This window comes from Salmo salar, chromosome 03, assembly GCF_965601325.2.
Source record: "Salmo salar chromosome 03, fSalSal1, whole genome shotgun sequence".
Classification (NCBI taxonomy): domain Eukaryota; kingdom Metazoa; phylum Chordata; class Actinopteri; order Salmoniformes; family Salmonidae; genus Salmo; species Salmo salar.
The window spans coordinates 61,948,107-61,966,362 of NC_138293.1; the positions used below are offsets into that span (position 1 = coordinate 61,948,107).

Consider the following 18,256-nt stretch of genomic DNA (forward strand, 5'->3'; position numbering starts at 1 on the left):
GCCAGTGATACAAAATCTAAATGTAATCCATTTTAAATTCAGGCTGTAACACAACAAAATGTGGAAAAAGTCAAGAATGTGAATACTTTCTGAAGGCACTGGATATTCCCACACCATTCTGTTGTTTGTGATTAGTCCAAGCAGGGGAAGAAAAGCTGTTTTTTAACATACTTAATTACAATTTTTGGGAAGGAAAGCTATTTCACTCATATTGTTTCTAATTATAAGTCGTATTTCATAGAAATATGGAACACTGTAAAAGTTACTTTCATACATTACCACCACTGGACCAGGGATAGACTGTGCTCTGTGTCCACCTGCTGCTCAGAAGAAGCACTGCACAGCTCATTGCGTTTAACTCTGGTTAAAATATAAGACTTGTATCATAGAGTGGAGTTAGTCATAGACAGGAGGGAAGGGGAGCTCACACAGCCATGTAATGGTACTCTGCACATCATGTCTGACTAACTGCATGCTGAGAAAGTTGAAGTAAATAACAGATGTATTGGTGGAATTCAGTAATGCCTAGGCTTCTACAAGTCAAATGTAGTCTGTATCATACAAGTGAAACCCTATTGCTGCAAATAAATTATATATTACTTGAGAATAATTGAGTCCCATTGAAACCCCCCAAACAGTATCTTCTTTGTTTCAGTAATCTTTCGGGAAGATGCAGACACTGGTGGTAGGCGACTGCCTCGGCGTGGGTTTCTTTTCCTATAAATAAAACACCACTCCTCACCAAAGGGAGGCAGTAAAAGCCTGTAGGAAAAAGTATGGAACAACTAGTTTGTGACCTCGCTGAATTGTAAACCCGTCTGCCTCAGGTGGCATCAATATCTCACTCGAAACAACAACAGTTCGTGAAACATGGACGTTTCAGTCGAAGAGCTTCCAAATGAGGCAATTCGAGTTTTGGATAGGGAAGTGATCCATTGATATGTATAAAGACAGGGTTGGGCTGAGTGGGTTAAGACTTTCAATTTCCACAACATGATGCTTCAAGATACAGTGATAACTGATCCTTATTACCAGTGGCTTGTTCTCTGTCCTCTAGCTATCTACTAAAACCCCGGTCACAAGGGGGACACGATCCATCACACCATACACGCTTCATCCCCCATAGTTGTAGCCTACCTACAATGCATCATACAAAAATACTTTCCTTTTCATTTGTTTTGAGAACGTATAAGTCACTCCCAGTTAACATTAAGATATACGTTAGACCTATACATCATTTATAAAGGGTTTATAAGCCGTTTATAAACTGTTAGGCTAATTATTAGTCTAGGTTTACAGTTTATAACTATGCAATAAACAGTCAATACATTCGTTGAAATGTGTATCTAAACACAATCATGAGATGCTATAGGTCACTTCTCGGCAATCATGAGATGTAGCCCAATCATAATATGAATCATCTTTCGACAACAAATAATGAAGATGCGCGTCACTGTTGGACAAGTAAAGAGACAAGCTATCAAACAAGTGAATGAACACAGACACGAGGACCAACTCGGTGTCGTTAGGCGAGTGTATGGGCAAGGCGTGGCCAATTAACGAGTTTGAAGGGGGGATCCGCGTGCCGCCGCTGAGTGCTGTTGCGGGCAAGGTGGGTGTAAACAGGCATTGAGAGGATAGCTAGTGTAACCGTGGGAACCGAGGGCTGCTCGGGGTGGACAGGGGAGGACAACCGGCGAAGGACACATAGTAGGGCGCGCCACAACCGGGGTATGTACCTGCTGGGTTTTGCTTGAGTTCCAGTCTCACCTTATATTCACATCGGATGGTGAATGAAACAGGTCCGCGTCCAGAACAGACACACTGACAGACAAAGATGGAAAGTCAAGGCAGCCGCTGTAAGATCGTGGTGGTCGGAGATACGCAATGTGGAAAAACGGCGCTCCTACATGTTTTTGCGAAGGACTGCTATCCCGAGGTAAGTGTCCTGATATATATAGGCTATGAAGTCTTGCGTTATGAACACGACTGTCAACACTTGAAAACAGGTAACTGGATCATTTAAGAGTGGTATGTGTACTGTAGGTCATCGCGGTTTGTGAATGAAGCAAAAATAAATGTCAAGACAGACACCAAACCAAATAGAACAAGAGCTTTTTTATTCTAATCATTTAACCCCAAATGTCTTGATTTAAATTATGAGCCAGAGGTGTGCACGCACCTGCGTTAGGCATTTCTCTAGAGAGAGAGAAAGAGAGAGAGAGAGACGGAAACTGAAATACAGGGAAATAATGTGCACCTTTAAATATAAAATGGTCATTATTATTAGTGATTAAACAATATAGACTCATTTAATGTATTTCGGAGTGTATTCAATTTCCCCTTTTGATTAATATTGTATCTGGGTGTTATTAGCAACTAGACCTATATTGTTTTAATATAGTCTGTATATTTGTATGATTCACTACATGTACGTAGTTGAACGTCTACCCTATGTTACGTCTATGCTATTAGTGCTTTACTAATCAAGATGCACCTCTTTTTCAGAACTATGTCCCCACCGTTTTTGAAAACTACACGGCCAGTTTTGAAATCGAAAAACAGAGGATTGAGTTGAACATGTGGGACACGTCAGGTAAGACTATTTCTGCTCTCTGCATCTATCTCCTAAAGGCTGATGACAAATCAATCCCTCTGGCTGCTCCGCTCCGCAGTGACGACAGTCCATGTCTGCGACCGTGGGAGGGCTGCTTTAATCATTTGGGTTTTTTTCAGGCAGCCATCTCTCTGCCGAATTGCTTTGACCATGCCGACTTACGACTGACTGGCATACTTTTGCTTGAGGCATCTGCTATTTATGATTGTTTTCTTTGCTGAAAATCTCCAGTGCCAGCCCTTTCTCTCAGCGCTGCACGCTGTTTTGCATTCCTCTCTCTCTGCGGAGCGCTGCGTGTGGCTGGGCTGTTCCCATGCTCTGTCCAGGGGCCAGAAGACTGCTGGGGGGTCGGGGAGGGACAGGGGCTGAAGCAGAATGGCCGACTGACTGACTGGCCCACAGAAATGATCTCAATCCATCCATACTGTTTCATTTGTGTTTGACTGTGGTTACAGTTGCACTAGCTCTCAATCCACTCCTATCAGTGCCAAATGGCTGCAAATAGTGTTTCTCTGGACTTTAACGGACTTATCATGCCTCTTTGTCGATAATGGGTCAGTCAGTGTTTGGTTCCAGCTATGGACCCTCTATCTGAGGGGTTTGGAATACAGATGCCCGCCATGGTGGGAAAAAGCAATTTGGGTTTGCCCCCTTGAGACCACATCTCCAGACTTGAGAGGGGGTGATTGTGGCCCGTCTGTGTGGAATGCCATGCTCTAGTTTCAGCTCTCAGCCCAGGGCCTTCAGGCTGAAGCTGTAAGTGCAGCTTAGAGATCCACTGACTGATCAAAACAGTATCTGAAACATCTCTGACTGGCTGACTGAGTGACTGAGAAGCCTGGGTATGTAATTGAACCCCCAGGGGAATCCCCGTCTATTGCCATAAACATTCCCAAACCTAAAAACATCCTCACATCGGATGATGATGATGGGGGTATTGACGTTTTATAGCTGAGAGTGTTTTATTTTGAGGGGATTTTCTATGTGTGGGAGGGACCTGGTGTTGACCCTGAGAGTAAATCTACTTGAGTCTGTCAGTGAGGGCTGAAGAGGTCTCTGTGGCTGGGAGGAAGGAATCAGTGGGTCAGAAGTATTCTTTATCTCCTCCATAGCTTTGGACCGGGGGGTTCTGTAATGGTAGCAGGGTTGTGCTTCTGTCTGTCCATATCTAACCCTTTGATGATCACTGACGATGGGTGATTAGCCTTTTATCTTCAGTAAAGAGACAATAACCCCCCCCCCCCCTTTACTCCATCTACCAACATGATATCACCCACCCACCCAGCCTACCAGCCTCAAGCAAGTTACACTCAAGAGTGTGTGCTCACATGCCTGCCTATTCATTCCTTGGTTCGTACCAAACACAGATGTTCATGTTTTCACTCCAAATGTAAATTAGTTAACGGATGTTCTCCTATGGTAAAAACACTCAAACATTTCAATAAAGAGAGAAAGGTCAGGTTTCTGCCTCTGACTTCCTGCCCTTCTTTTTTCCATACTTTTAATTCCACCCTTCTCGTAACCCCCTCTTCTGCCCTCTCACTCTTCCTCCCCCCTCTCATGTGCCCTGGCAGCAGCAGTGTATTGCCAGGGACCATGTGTCTTTTCCACTCCATTTGTCTGGGTGCATGGCCACTATCTGGACCCACTATGTAATTACTGTGAAGAAGCATTTGCATATGTAGTAGACCCCCTGTTGGCCTTCATAAACTACAGCCAATATGGAGACTATAACTTACTAATGTGTAACACAGGACCAGGGTCTCTAGAAAGCCTCCTGTAATCTATAACCAGTGGTAGAAAAAGTACCCAATTGTCATACTTCCGTAAAAATAAGCATACCTTCATAGAAAATGACTCAAGTAAAAGTGAGTCACTCAGTAAAATACTACTTGAGTAAAAGTCTAGTAGTATTTTGTTTTAAATATACTTAAGTATCAAAAGTAAATGTAATTGCTAAAAGTACATTATTTTCTTTAGGAATGTAGTGGAGTAAAAGTAAAAGTATAAATAGTAAAGCAAAGTACAGATACCCCCAAAAATACTTAAGTAATACTTTCAAGTATTTTTACTTAAGTACTTTACACCACTGTCTATAACCACCCAACAGCAGCTGTGTATAACAGTGTACCAGGATCAGCTCAGTTGGTTTCACTCCATCTGCCATCCACCTAGTTAGTGGCGGGTAATAAGATGGAGAGTGCATTAGTAATAACATATCAGTTGAACAGAAGAGACTCCCCGTGGTCTCTGAATATCACTGATTCAATCATTATTGATTAGTCCTTGAGGTGTGTTCTGTTTCAGGAGCTGGAGTCTAGCCTCCTCATTTACACTTTTACAGCCTCTGTGGTCTGATAGGTGTCAGTGGGTTTGGTAGGACGTGTATTGCCATTAACAAGGTCACGGTGCCTATTGTTTTAGTGTGGCAGTAGACCATTTATTAGTTTAGCCTCGGTGATCTGTTGTTCTCCAGACCAGCAGGGTTTCTAGTATTCACAGGATGGAAGAAAACAGAGGTGAGGTTGATCTAATTAGGGTCATGACTGTGTCTAGGTACTGTGTGTGTGTGTGTGTGTGTGTGTGTGTGTGTGTGTGTGTGTGTGTGTGTGTGTGTGTGTGTGTGTGTGTGTGTGTGTGTGTGTGTGTGTGTGTGTGTGTGTGAGGACCGGTGTCTTAGTGAATAGGATGTTTAATTTAAATAGGCATCAACAGAAACAGGGCCATTATGGCTGTCCAGAACCAGAGGGAAACTGGCAGCTGCTTTGTATTCCCCCTGCATTACGCCACGGACCATCTGGAGGATTAAGTCAATTAGAAACTGATTGAGTGGAATGCAAATGAGAATGTTTGTCTGTGTTTGTGTGTGTGTGTGTGTGTGTGTGTGTGTGTGTGTGTGTGTGTGTGTGTGTGTGTGTGTGTGTGTGTGTGTGTGTGTGTGTGGGTGGGAGAGGGCATAGTCTGTGTATGCATGTCTGTTTATCTGTCTTTGGCATCTGTGTATTTGTGTATCTAAATTGCAGTAGCGAGGACTGATATATAAAAAGCCAGCGATGGCTGACAAACCGTTGCTCCTTGAGTTCAAATGTCACCATTCCTAACCCCATTCCAAGTTGTGATTGGCCAAGCTATCTGACACTGGGTCACAATAGGTCTGTGCACCAATCAGTGACCAGTACTGGGTGCTCACGGTCACGGGTTATAATACTCGTCAGCCAAACTGTCATGCCCCCTGTACTGTGTCTCTTCCCAGTATGGTGGTGCTGCACCATGGGAACTACTGTATCTCATCCAAGTCAGGTCTGGAACATTCTCCCACTCACAGCACAGCAAGGACTGTCCCAGGGAATATCTAAGTAACTCATGACAGTCAGTCAGGCTTCTCCCACAGTCCCACACCACAGTCACATCTCTGTTTATGCTCTCTGATTGACTGCGTCTGATTCCTGTCTTAACAGTGAAAGACTTGTCTGTTGCGGGTCAGAGAGTATTCTTAGTCATACTGAAGCTTCACACATATCCTGAAGGATTTCTAATTTCATTAGAGGCGTTAGGCAATGTCAAACACCTCTCCAAAAAATTAGCCACTTACCTACTTGACCCTCCACATGTATTATAATGATTATTTTATAACACTTTTACCCACAACAGGTGTTTCTGTAATTAGTGGGGTGATATATCTTTGATTTGAGCGATAATGACAAATAGCTTCAAACACCTTACATCACTCACACAGCCACTACACACACACACACACACACACACACACACACACACACACACACACACACACACACACACACACACACACACACACACACACACACACACACACACACACACACACACACACACACACACACACACACACACACACACACACACACACACACACACACTCCCATCACATTCACAGTGACTTTTCAACGTTTCTTGTGACTATGTTTTTAGCTTAAAGCCACATTCTCAGTGCAGTGGACCATTAGGGCATCAAGAGCCCTGTATAAACAAGCTTAGTTCACAGGGCCTTCCCTGCCCTAGCCCTTTCCACTTGATTCATCTTTAATAGCAACTGCATGAGCTACAAACCAAAACAGAGATGAAATAAAAACCAACAGCCCCCATCTACTGTGGCTGGCTGTAGCTGGAGGTATTTCAGAAAGCAGAAACATGAAATGAGCAGCTCGCCTGGACTGCTTTGTTGATTTACAGTTCTAGACAGAGATGACTGGGGAAGATGACCTCAATGAGGTGCTGCATCAGTCAGCCTTTAGTTTGCCCTTCCTCGTCGCGCTGTGATGCTATCCTCATCCGTTTTCATCTTCTCCCACCTGCACTTGTGTTTTATGATTTGGGAGTACACACTTATTGTACAAGGCTTTGGTTCGTTTTGCGTGATGTTTTAAATCTATCACAACCCTTAAATCGTTGTAAAAATGTCCCCCCCCCCCCGAAGTTAAATCTTTATTGTCAGTATCCTGAAAAGAGACGAGTGTATATCCTGTTCGCTGCTGTTGACTAACTCACACAGCTGCACTAGTCTACACTGAGCACTTCATGCTAGTCTCCTGACCTGCCTGGGGGTAGAACTGCCGAAACTTAAACCTGTTTATATGATGATTAGCACATAGCAGGCACACCCGTCGGTTAGGTACAGCCAGTGAGTGTACTGTGCACCTGTGTGTCTGTGTGTGTGTGTTTGTCTGTGGAAATGAGTGGTATGAGTGGTATGACCCTTGTTGACTCCCAGAGGAATTATTTTTATGAGAAAGGTGTTTAGATCGCGCGTGGAGTCACATTTCAGATGAACTACCCATCCCCCCTCTCGCCCAATTTATCTGTTTGAAAAGGCTCTATGATAATTTCCTCTCCCATTGTTTTGCCATTGAAATGTCAAACGCTGCATTATGTCGGTTTTAGAACGATTGTTTCAGTGAAGCACCATTATGGAGAATAGGTGTCTTCCTAATATAATAGGGAAGGTGTTGCCCAATACCCAGACTATATTTAAGACATGAAAAGGCACATCAGGACTACTTAGCCCTAACATGTCATCAGAGCACTCAAACGGAAGTAGTTAGGAGAACCCATTGTAAAAGATTCATCCTATCCACCTACGCTTAGTTCCGCTGTCTGAAGAACACTGCCCATATTGTTATACATATCTTATTCAACACATTGTAAAATGGTATGTTTCTTTATGTTTCAACATTCATAAAACAACCCCAAACACCAAAGACCGTCACTAATAGTGTTGTACAACGCAAACTACCAAATGAACATGGACGGTGCGTTTGAACAGGAGCTGGACATAGACGCGTGCTACTGCCAGGTCTGCGCGTACAGACAGACAGACAGACAGAAGGACAGAAGGACAGACAGTGTTGGAATGCATTTGGAGCTATTTCTGGATGGGGGGGGGGGGGGTGATCTGGCTCTCTGTTGAGCCTCTGGCGGGGGTCAGCTCTGTGGGGGGGTTTCATCCGGCCCCTCCCCGTCCTCCCTTGCGGCTCCCCGTCCCTGGCCTCCCTTGCGGCTCCCCGTCCCTGGCTCCTGTTTTGGAGCACCTCATACCCACTGGGGAAGAGTCTCCACAGTGCTGCGTCTCTCTTTTACATATAGACTAGAAGTAATAGCTGTATATGTGGTAGCGTTGCAAAAACTCAAGAAACCAAAATACAGATTTTTCCGATATCCCGGTTGGAGGATTGATAGATTTCCTGCTTATTCCATACTGATTCCAGGAATAATCCAACTGGGATTTCGGGAACACCTGTGAATTTTGGGAACGTTATTGGACTCTTGCACCCTAACATGTGGTGACTGTGGATGTACAGCATGTGGACATGTACAGTAGATATCGTATTCATAGATACCGTAGCCACGTCACCGCACACTGTTCCACACTGTGTCTGTGACAGTGTAGCCACCCAGAGGTCCAGGTTGCAGGGCTTTATGTCTACCCAGTCAGAGTGGCCCTTGGCTGGGTACACGTCTCTGACTCTCCCCCTGGAGCCTTGGGGTTCTCTTGGTCTGAGTCACTAACACTAACTGCTATGCTACCGTCAGGGTGTTGGAGGAGACCTGGGTGCCCATATGCTTCAGCCAGAGAGACAACAGGACCCTGGACAATTGAAAGAGGGAAAAGAGGAAGAAAACATGAAGGGAAGAAGAGAAAGACAATAGTCTGACATGGCTAGTTTCACGACCAAATGAGGGGTTTTTCAAATGAACCGTGTCCCTTCTCTCATCATATTCTCTCTCTCTCTCACTCTCTCTCTCTCTCTCTCTCATTAGTTTTCATAGCTCTGTTCTGACCTGGAGTCAGCGACAGTTTGTAGGAGAGGAAAGGAAAGGAGGGTAGGAGCTGTGAGAGGGCCAGTCAGCCTCACTGACAGGAACACACAGCCTATAATTAAACACACAGAATATCCAATTTAAGTCTAACGCACTCGCTCAGACATACGCACGCACTCACTCACTCACAAACACACAGATGCGACTATGCAGGCACGCATGCAAACACACACACACACACACACACACACACACACACACACACACACACACACACACACACACACACACACACACACACACACACACACACACACGCATACATACTTTTTTGAATAATCTAATAACACAAAGGAAACATGCATACGGGACATCCAAGGTCATGCTCCTCTCTGGGCTTATTATGTGCCATGTCCTTTCGAGTGGTATACTACACAGCCCCATGGTGAGCCCACTGCCCACCTGCCCTGGTTCCTCTCCCTGTTCCTCTGCCCTCTCACTGTCTCCCAGCTCCTAATCTAGTCACATGGCGGCTTTTGGGGGATTCCATCCAGACAGATCTCTAATGACATCCTCACCTCTGATCCCTCTGCTATCTGATGATCTCTGTGATCTCCGTATGACCTTGGTCACAGACAGACAAAGGCCCTATGATAAGTCTCCGTCTGTACCGCCTCTCTTAAATATGACTTAAAAATGACTGTAGGCTCACTGTGAGGTGCTAGACACTGAGGCTTAACATACAATCTGCTAAACATATTCACATCAGGACACACAGTGATGATTGGTGCACATATGTCTCTTACATACTTACGTCAATACTACTTATTTTGTTATGTTTTTTTGATTGAACCTTTATTTTGACAGGGACTCATGCTGAGACCAAGGTATCATTTACAGATGTGCCTTGCATTGAAAAATCAATACACATCAAGAGCACATCTATATACACTATACACATCAATATACACTATACGCATCAATATCCTGTACACATCAATATACACTATACACATCAATATCCTGTACACATCAATATACACTATGCACATCAATATACACTACGCACATCAATATACACTATACACATCAATATCCTATACACATCATTATACGCTATACACATCAATATCCTGTACACATCAATATCCTGTACACATCTTTATATTATACACATCAATATAATGTATACATCAATAATACACATCAATATACTGTACACATCAATAAACACTATACACATCAACATACACTATGCACATCAATATACACTAAACACATCAATATCCTATACACATCATTATACACTATACACATCAATATACACTATACACATCAATATCCTATACACATCATTATACACTATACACATCAATATACACTATACACATCAATATCCTGTACACATCAATATACACTATACACATCAATATCCTATACACATCATTATACACTATACACATCAATATTTTATTTTATTTATTTCACCTTTATTTAACCAGGTAGGCAAGTTGAGAACAAGTTCTCATTTACAATTGCGACCTGGCCAAGATAAAGCAAAGCAGTTCGACAACATACAAATACACAGAGTTACACATGGAGTAAAACAACATACAATCAATGATGCAGTAGAAAAAAAAAAAAAAAAAAAAAAAAAATAAGATTATATACAATGTGAGCAAATGATGTGAGATAAGGGAGGTAAAGGCAAAAAAATGCCATGGTGGCAAAGTAAATAAAGTATAGCAAGAAAAACACTGGAATGGTAGATTTGTAGTTTGAAGAAAGTTCAGAGATAAAATAGAAATAATATGGTGCAAAGGAGCAAAATAAATAAAATAAATAAATACAGTAGGGGAAGAGGTAGTAGTTTGGGCTAAATTATAGATGGGCTATGTACAGGTGCAGTGATCTGTGAGCTGCTCTGACAACTGGTGCTTAAAGCTAGTGAGGGAGATAAGTGTTTCCAGTTTCAGAGATTTTTGTAGTTCGTTCCAGTCATTGGCAGCAGAGAACTGGAAGGAGAGACGACCAAAGGAGGAGTTGGCTTTAGGGGTGACCAGAGAGATATACCTGCTGGAGCGCGTGCTACAGGTGGGTGCTGCTATGGTGACCAGTGAGCGGAGATAAGGGGGGACTTTACCTAGCAGGGTCTTGTAGATGACCTGGAGCCAGTGTGTTTCGCGACGATTATGAAGCGAAGGCCAGCCAACGAGAGCGTACAGGTCGCAGTGGTGGGTAGTATATGGGGCTTTGGTGACAAAACGGATGGCACTGTGATAGACTGCATCCAGCTTGTTGAGTAGGGTATTGGAAGCTATTTTGTAAATTACATCGCCGAAGTCGAGGATTGGTAGGATGGTCAGTTTTACGAGGGTATGTTTGGCAGCATGAGTGAAGGATGCTTTGTTGCGAAATAGGAAGCCAATTCGAGATTTCACTTTGGATTGGAGATGATTGATGTGAGTCTGGAAGGAGAGTTTACAGTCTAACCAGACACCTAGGTATTTGTAGTTGTCCACAATTTCTAAGTTAGAACCGTCCAGAGAAGTGATGCTGGACAGGCGGGCAGGTGCAGGCAGCGATCGGTTGAAGAGCATGCATTTAGTTTTACTTGTGTTTAGGAGCAGTTGGAGACCACGGAAGGAGAGTTGAATGGCATTGAAGCTCGTCTGGAGGGTTGTTAACACAGTGTCAATATACAATATACACTATACACATCAATATCCTGTACACATCAATATACACTAAACACACCAATATCCTATACACATCATTATACACTATACACATCAATATACACTATACACATCAATATCCTGTACACATCAATATACACTATACACATCAATATCCTGTACACATCAATATACACTATGCACATCAACATACACTATGCACATCAATATACACTATACACATCAATATCCTGTACACATCAATATACACTATACACATCAATATCCTGTACACATCAATATACACTATGCACATCAATATACACTATGCACATCAATATACACTATACACATCAATATCCTATACACATCATTATACACTATATACATCAATATACACTATACACATCAATATCCTGTACACATCAATATCCTGTACACATCTTTATATTATACACATCAATATAATGTATACATCAATAATACACATCAATATACTTTACACATCAATATACTGTATACATCAATAATACACATAATTATACTGTACACATCAATAATACACATCATTAATACACATCAATATACTGTACACATCAATATCCTGTACACTTCAATATACTGTACACATCAATATACTATACACATCAGTATACTGTATACATCAATAATGCACATCATTATACTGTACACATCAATAATACACATCAATATACTGTACACATCAATATACACATAAATATACTATACACATCAGTATACTGTATACATCAATAATACAGATTATACTGTACACATCAATATACTGTATACATCAATAATACACATCAATATACTATACACATCAGTATACTGTATACATCAATAATACATATCATTATACTGTACACATCAATAATACACATCAATATACTGTATACATCAATAATACCCATCAATATACTGTATACATCAATAATACACATCAATAGTCACCTCAATCAGACTTTAGAATTGTCCTAGAAGCACTAATTCTTTAAATTTTAGAGAGCCTTGAGTCTTTTAGAGAGCCTTCCACAAGTCAGGTGCAAAAAAAAATAAAAGCACATTTACCTAACTCAGTGGAGATCAAAGGGATCTCCAGAGATAGCCCTCCCTGAGGCCGGGCCTGGTATCTCTTACATCTATAAGTTAACAATGAAGTAAGGTACAGCGGAAGTTTATGCAGGAGGGATTCATAAATAAAAAGTGTGCCATGCATCGGTCTACGGGATTTCAAAGAGGCCAGCCTACTTTCTGATACAGAATGCAGTGATGAACCTATCGACCTTATGGAAAATACATACTAATGATCAGTATATCCTGCTAGATATCTTCAGTACCAGTGGTTTGTACACATGCTAGCCTATTTACTTTGTAGTTATTTAGCAGACACTTTTATCCAGCGCGACTTACATGAGCAATTAGGGTTAAGTGCCTTGCTCAAGGTCACATCGACATATTTATTTTCCACCTAGTCTGCTCAGGGATTGGAACCAGTGACCTTTTGGTTACTTGCCCAACGCTCTCAACCGCTAGGCTACCTGCCGACCCTATCAACTGCTGGGGACTATATATAGACAAAAGACGCTTGAGAATAGACATGGCAACCTTAATACAGGCATCCGATGCCCAATTTGATCCAGAAGCCAAATGTCAAACAATCCCAAAATAATCCCCCTGCAATCAATCACAGAAAAAGAGGGGGGCGGGGGGCTGGACCTGGGGTGGTGTTTGCTTGGCTCAGGGCACAATGAGGATGGGAAGCAGCTGGGACTGACTGAGGGGGGAGTGGAGTGGAGGGGGTCGGAGAGGGCAGGATGGAGAGAATGCTCTCAGAGCTAAGAGGGGATCGTGTTTCGTGCCAGTGAATAGTGGGATAAGGGACAGAAGAAGGAGAGGTATACATCTGGATCTGAGCCCAGCCCTCTGAGCCCAGCACTCTGGGCCCACCCCTCTGAGCCCAGCACTCTGGGCCCACCCCTCTGAGCCCAGCACTCTGGGACCACCCCTCTGAGCCCAGCCCTCTGGGACCACCCCTCTGAGCCCAGCACTCTGGGCCCACCCCGACTGGGCCCACCCCTCTGAGCCCAGCACTCTGGGCCCAGCCCTCTGGGACCACCCCTCTGAGCCCAGCCCTCTGGGACCACCCCTCTGAGCCCAGCACTCTGGGCCCAGCCCTCTGGGACCACCCCTCTGAGCCCAGCACTCTGGGCCCAGCCCTCTGGGACCACCCCTCTGAGCCCAGCCCTCTGGGAAGGATTTCCAGTCCCGTGGGAGACGTTCACTTACTCACGCGTACACTGACTGTTTACAAACTGTTTCTACACACACGCACTCTATCTCTTTCACAGATACTCACACACATTATTTAGACATTTGCCAGCCAAGAATAAACAGCCAAAGACACAGGCCTATACACAGGAAGTGTATTCTAAGCATGCCTCTATAACTCAGTGAACCATAGTAATGTGATCCTCTGTATGATCCTATGACTCCAGTGCCACAGTGGTGTGTTGTTGATCCCAAATGGAGTCAAATAAAGGGCATTCAGTAACAGTATAGGCAAAAACTAGGATTAGTCCGTTGTTTCTATACCTGCATTGCTTGCTGTTTGGGGTTTTAGGCTGTTCAGCACTTTGTGACATCGGCTGATGTAAGAAGGGCTTTATAAATAAATTAGATTGATTGATTGATTTGGAGTTTCTGAGTGTCATCTGATTTTCTCAGACTTTCCATAAACACTTGTTCGTTATCCTCCGCCAGCAGTGAAGGAGTGTTGATCTCCCAGGGTGGCAGGATGCAGCGCACACAGGGAACTCTGGGACACGGAGTTTCCGGGCCTGTCCCTCCGGGCGGCAAGCGTAGCGGCAGCATAACTTGCCGTGGTGACAGCTTTGATCACGGCACTTTGAACAGCACGGTGACTGGCCCTCGCCCTCACCGCCGCTTGGCTACCACCACCTCCACTGGATGAGACCCTCTCTCAGTGTAAGGGGATATGGCTGGGCTTGTCTCTTACCCCCGTGGCCCCCTAACCCGCAACCTCTCCCACTTTCCTTCCACAGCTCCCATCATTTATGGATGACTATATTTAAAAACAAGATCAGATGTTCTCTCTCTCTCTTGCTCTCTCTCTCTTGCTCTCTCACTCTTGCTCTCTCACTCTTGCTCTCTCTCTCTCTCTCGCTCTCTCTCCCTCTCTATCACTTTCTTTCTCTGCTGTCTTTGGGGGGAGTGGAAGTGTACTCAAAGGAGAGAGGGAAATTGTGCCCATCATCTCCACTCGAGCCCTCCCTAGGGACCCTACAGAGTGGGGCAAAGATAGATAGGGCTATGATAGGGATGCGCTTGGATGGCTGGGGGGTGGGGGGGGGGGGGGGGGGGAGATAGAAGTGGAGAGGATGTCCGTTTCCTCTCACAAGCTGTCTTTTATGTGACCGTGATAGATGTCTGAACATTCCTATTTCAATTCCTATTTAATATCCAACAGACAGCCTTGGACGGAAATAACCCACTCTTAGTAGTATTCCAACACATGAATTTCCCTCAACCAAGGAAAGAAAGAAATGGAAAAGAGATGACTATAAAAGGAGGTGATGCATGGTGTTTTACAGGGGAAAGGGAATCTAAGGAGGTGGATTTTTGATTGTGTGTGAGAGAGAGAAGAGAGCGGGGCCTCTTCAGAGATGAATCCATTAGGCCATGGTAATCACAGAATTACAGGCCGGCTGTCTGTGAAGCAACTGAACACTGGCCACCTCCATGCCTGCCGTCTGCAGTATACCTCCCTCCTCCATCCCTCCGTGCTTTAGCCGTGTCTCAGCTGTGGACTGTTCTGAGGTGCTGTGAAGGACCAGGGAGGGGGCGGCCTGCCTTACAACCTGTCTCCACAGGCCCTTTGTCTAATCGGATCAACACATAATCTCTTCAGGGAGTGAAACCGGATATTCCCAGGTCTTCTCAATTCCAATTCCATACCCTCTTTCCCTCTCCTCCCTTCCCTGTGGACCCTACTCTGCTTTCACATGCCCAGAGCAGAGCAGAGAAGTTATCTCAAGACGTGACGTGAAGCTGGGTGTTGGAAAGGGGATGTTAGAATCATCGTGGTTGGCATTAAGAGGTCTAAGTGGTGGAGGTGGGGAAACACAAAGCCTTTTGTTCTTCTGGCTGTCTTTAAATGCCCCTTGTCTGTTTGAATGGTGTTATTTGGTGTAGCTTCTCCAAAGAGCTCGTACTGCTTCGTAGTGACTCATCGTTCCCCATCATTCCTCGTGTGAGGGAGGCTATGCTTGAGCAAACCCAAACAAAGCGTGTTTATTTTTATTTATTTATTTCACCTTTATTTAACCAGGTAGGCCAGTTGAGAACAAGTTCTCATTTACAACTGCGACCTGGCCATGTCACGCCCTGACCATAGAGAGCCCTTGGTTCTCTATGGTGTAGTAGGTCAGGGCGTGACTAGGGGGTGATCTAGTATGTCTATTTCTATGTTGGTGCTAATATGGTTCCCAATTAGAGGCAGCTGTTTATCGTTGCCTCTGATTGGGGATCATATTTAGGTAGCTATTTCCCCTCCTGTGTTTTGTGGGATATTGATTGATTGTTAGTGTGTTTGGGCACTACGTCCTCATGGTCTTTGTAAGTTTTGTTATTTTGTTTTGTATGTTTTACTTAAATAAATATGTGGAACTATACTCATGGTCTGCTCATTTCCAAGAACGTGACAGGCCAAGATAAAGCAAAGCATTGCAACAAAAACAACAACACAGAATTACACATAAACAAACGTACAGTCAATAACACAAAAGAAAAGAAAAATAGAAATATCTATGTACAGTGTGTGCAAATGTAGTAGAGTAGGGAGGTAGGCAATAAATAGGCCATAGAGGTGAAAATAATTTCAATTTAGCATTAATACTGGATTGATACTGGGGTGCAAAAGAGAAAGCGGGTAAGTAATAATATGGGGATGAGGTAGTTGGTTGTGCTATTTACAGATTGGCTGTGTACAGGTACAGTGATCGGTAAGCTGCTCTGACAGCTGATGCTTAAAGTTAGAGAGGGAGATATAAGACTCCAGCTTCAGAGATTTTTGCAATTCGTTCCAGTCATTGGCAGCAGAGAACTGGAAGGAAAGGCAGCCAAAGGAAGTGTTGGCTTTGGGGATGACCAGTGCAATATACTTGCTGGAGCGCGTGCTACGGGTGGGTGTTGCTAAGGTGACCAATGAGCTGAGATAAGGTGGGGCTTTACCTAGCAAAGACTTATAGATGACCTGGAGCCAGTGGGTTTGGCGACGGATATGTAGTGAGGGCCTGCCAACGAGAGCATACAGGTCGCAGTGGTGGGTAGTATATGAGGCTTTGGTGATAAAAAAACGGATGGCACTGTGATAGACTACATCCAGTTTGCGGAGTAGAGTGTTGGAGGCTATTTTTATTTTGTAAATGACATCAGACAATACAAGCACACTGGGGAGGTGTGCATGTATTGTACATAGACAGAATATGCATCCATGATTGATTGTCTAACGAAGACCTGGACCTAATAAAGCCTTTAGTACTGTAAAGCAAACAGAACTCAAAGAATTGGTTACATCATAAACAAGGAATACACAGTAGTTCATTGGAAAACATTGGTTCCTCAGTTGGACACTAACTGGGAAGGAAAGACAGAGAGAGAGAGATGGGAGAAGTGAGAGAAAAACAGCAATAGAAGGAAGAAGATTGAAGGTTTCCGCCAGGGAGAATCATGTCATATACAGAGAGCCATAGTGAGACAAGGATAGTGGGAGAGAGTGATCGAAAGCAACACAGCTTGACTTAGTCTCTATAGAGACAGAAAAAAATATTAACACATATATATATATATATATATATATATATATATATAGAGAGAGAGAGAGAGAGAGAGAGAGAGAGAGAGAGAGAGAGAGATCAAACAGCAGGAGATGAAATGAAGAGAGGGGGGAGAGGAGGGATGAGAAGAGAGAGAAAGAAGAGTTTCCATCATCATATTCCCAGAGGCCCAGAGAAGACAGACAGTAATCCAGCTCTCGGCTGGCGGCCACGTCCCCCTCTGTCCCCAACCTGCTCTGTCAGCGGACAGCCCTGCTTTTGAACCTGCGAGTGGGAGAGACACAGGCATTAACTCCACTACAGTGGGGCTTTGAGTCAGATCCTTGCACCAGGGCTTAGCCAGCAACCTTCAAAGGCTCTATTTCCGCCAGAGAGAGAAAGAGGGAGAGAGAGAGGGAGCCAGTATAGCTTTGATCAATATCCTTGGCAAGGGGACCACAGACTGGGGAGGTTAATGGCCATTTAACCCACAGTCCACTGTCCCACCTGCACTTTAGAGCCTTTGACAACCTGACATAGCACACTGTATTTCAGACCACCAGATTCTTTATCGGTGTGTGTGTGTGTGTGTGTGTGCGTGTGTGTGTGTGTGTGTGTGTGTGTGTGTGTGTGTGTGTGTGTGTGTGTGTGTGTGTGTGTGTGTGGTGTGTGTGTGTGTGTGTGTGTGTGTGTGTGTGTGTGTGTGTGTGTGTGTGTGTGTGTCAAACTGGGAAAAGTGCAACACCCACAGTGCTCAAACCTTAGAACTAATGGAGGGGAAACAGACCAACCCAGCAGAATGCTTT

At 44.0% G+C, this 18,256-nt stretch overlaps 1 protein-coding gene across 1 annotated transcript in view; it reads left to right on the top strand.

Annotated features, from left to right (window-relative positions):
- Window positions 1-1,487: 1,487 nt before the first annotated feature.
- Window positions 1,488-18,256, top strand: part of LOC106600994 (rho-related GTP-binding protein RhoN-like) — a 33,082-nt gene continuing 16,313 nt past the window's right edge. The window contains exons 1-2 of the mRNA XM_014192826.3: window positions 1,488-1,939; window positions 2,509-2,596. Of these exons, the coding sequence (XP_014048301.1) occupies window positions 1,838-1,939; window positions 2,509-2,596 (190 nt within the window). The 5' untranslated portion in view covers window positions 1,488-1,837. The remainder of the gene's footprint in view (window positions 1,940-2,508; window positions 2,597-18,256) is intronic.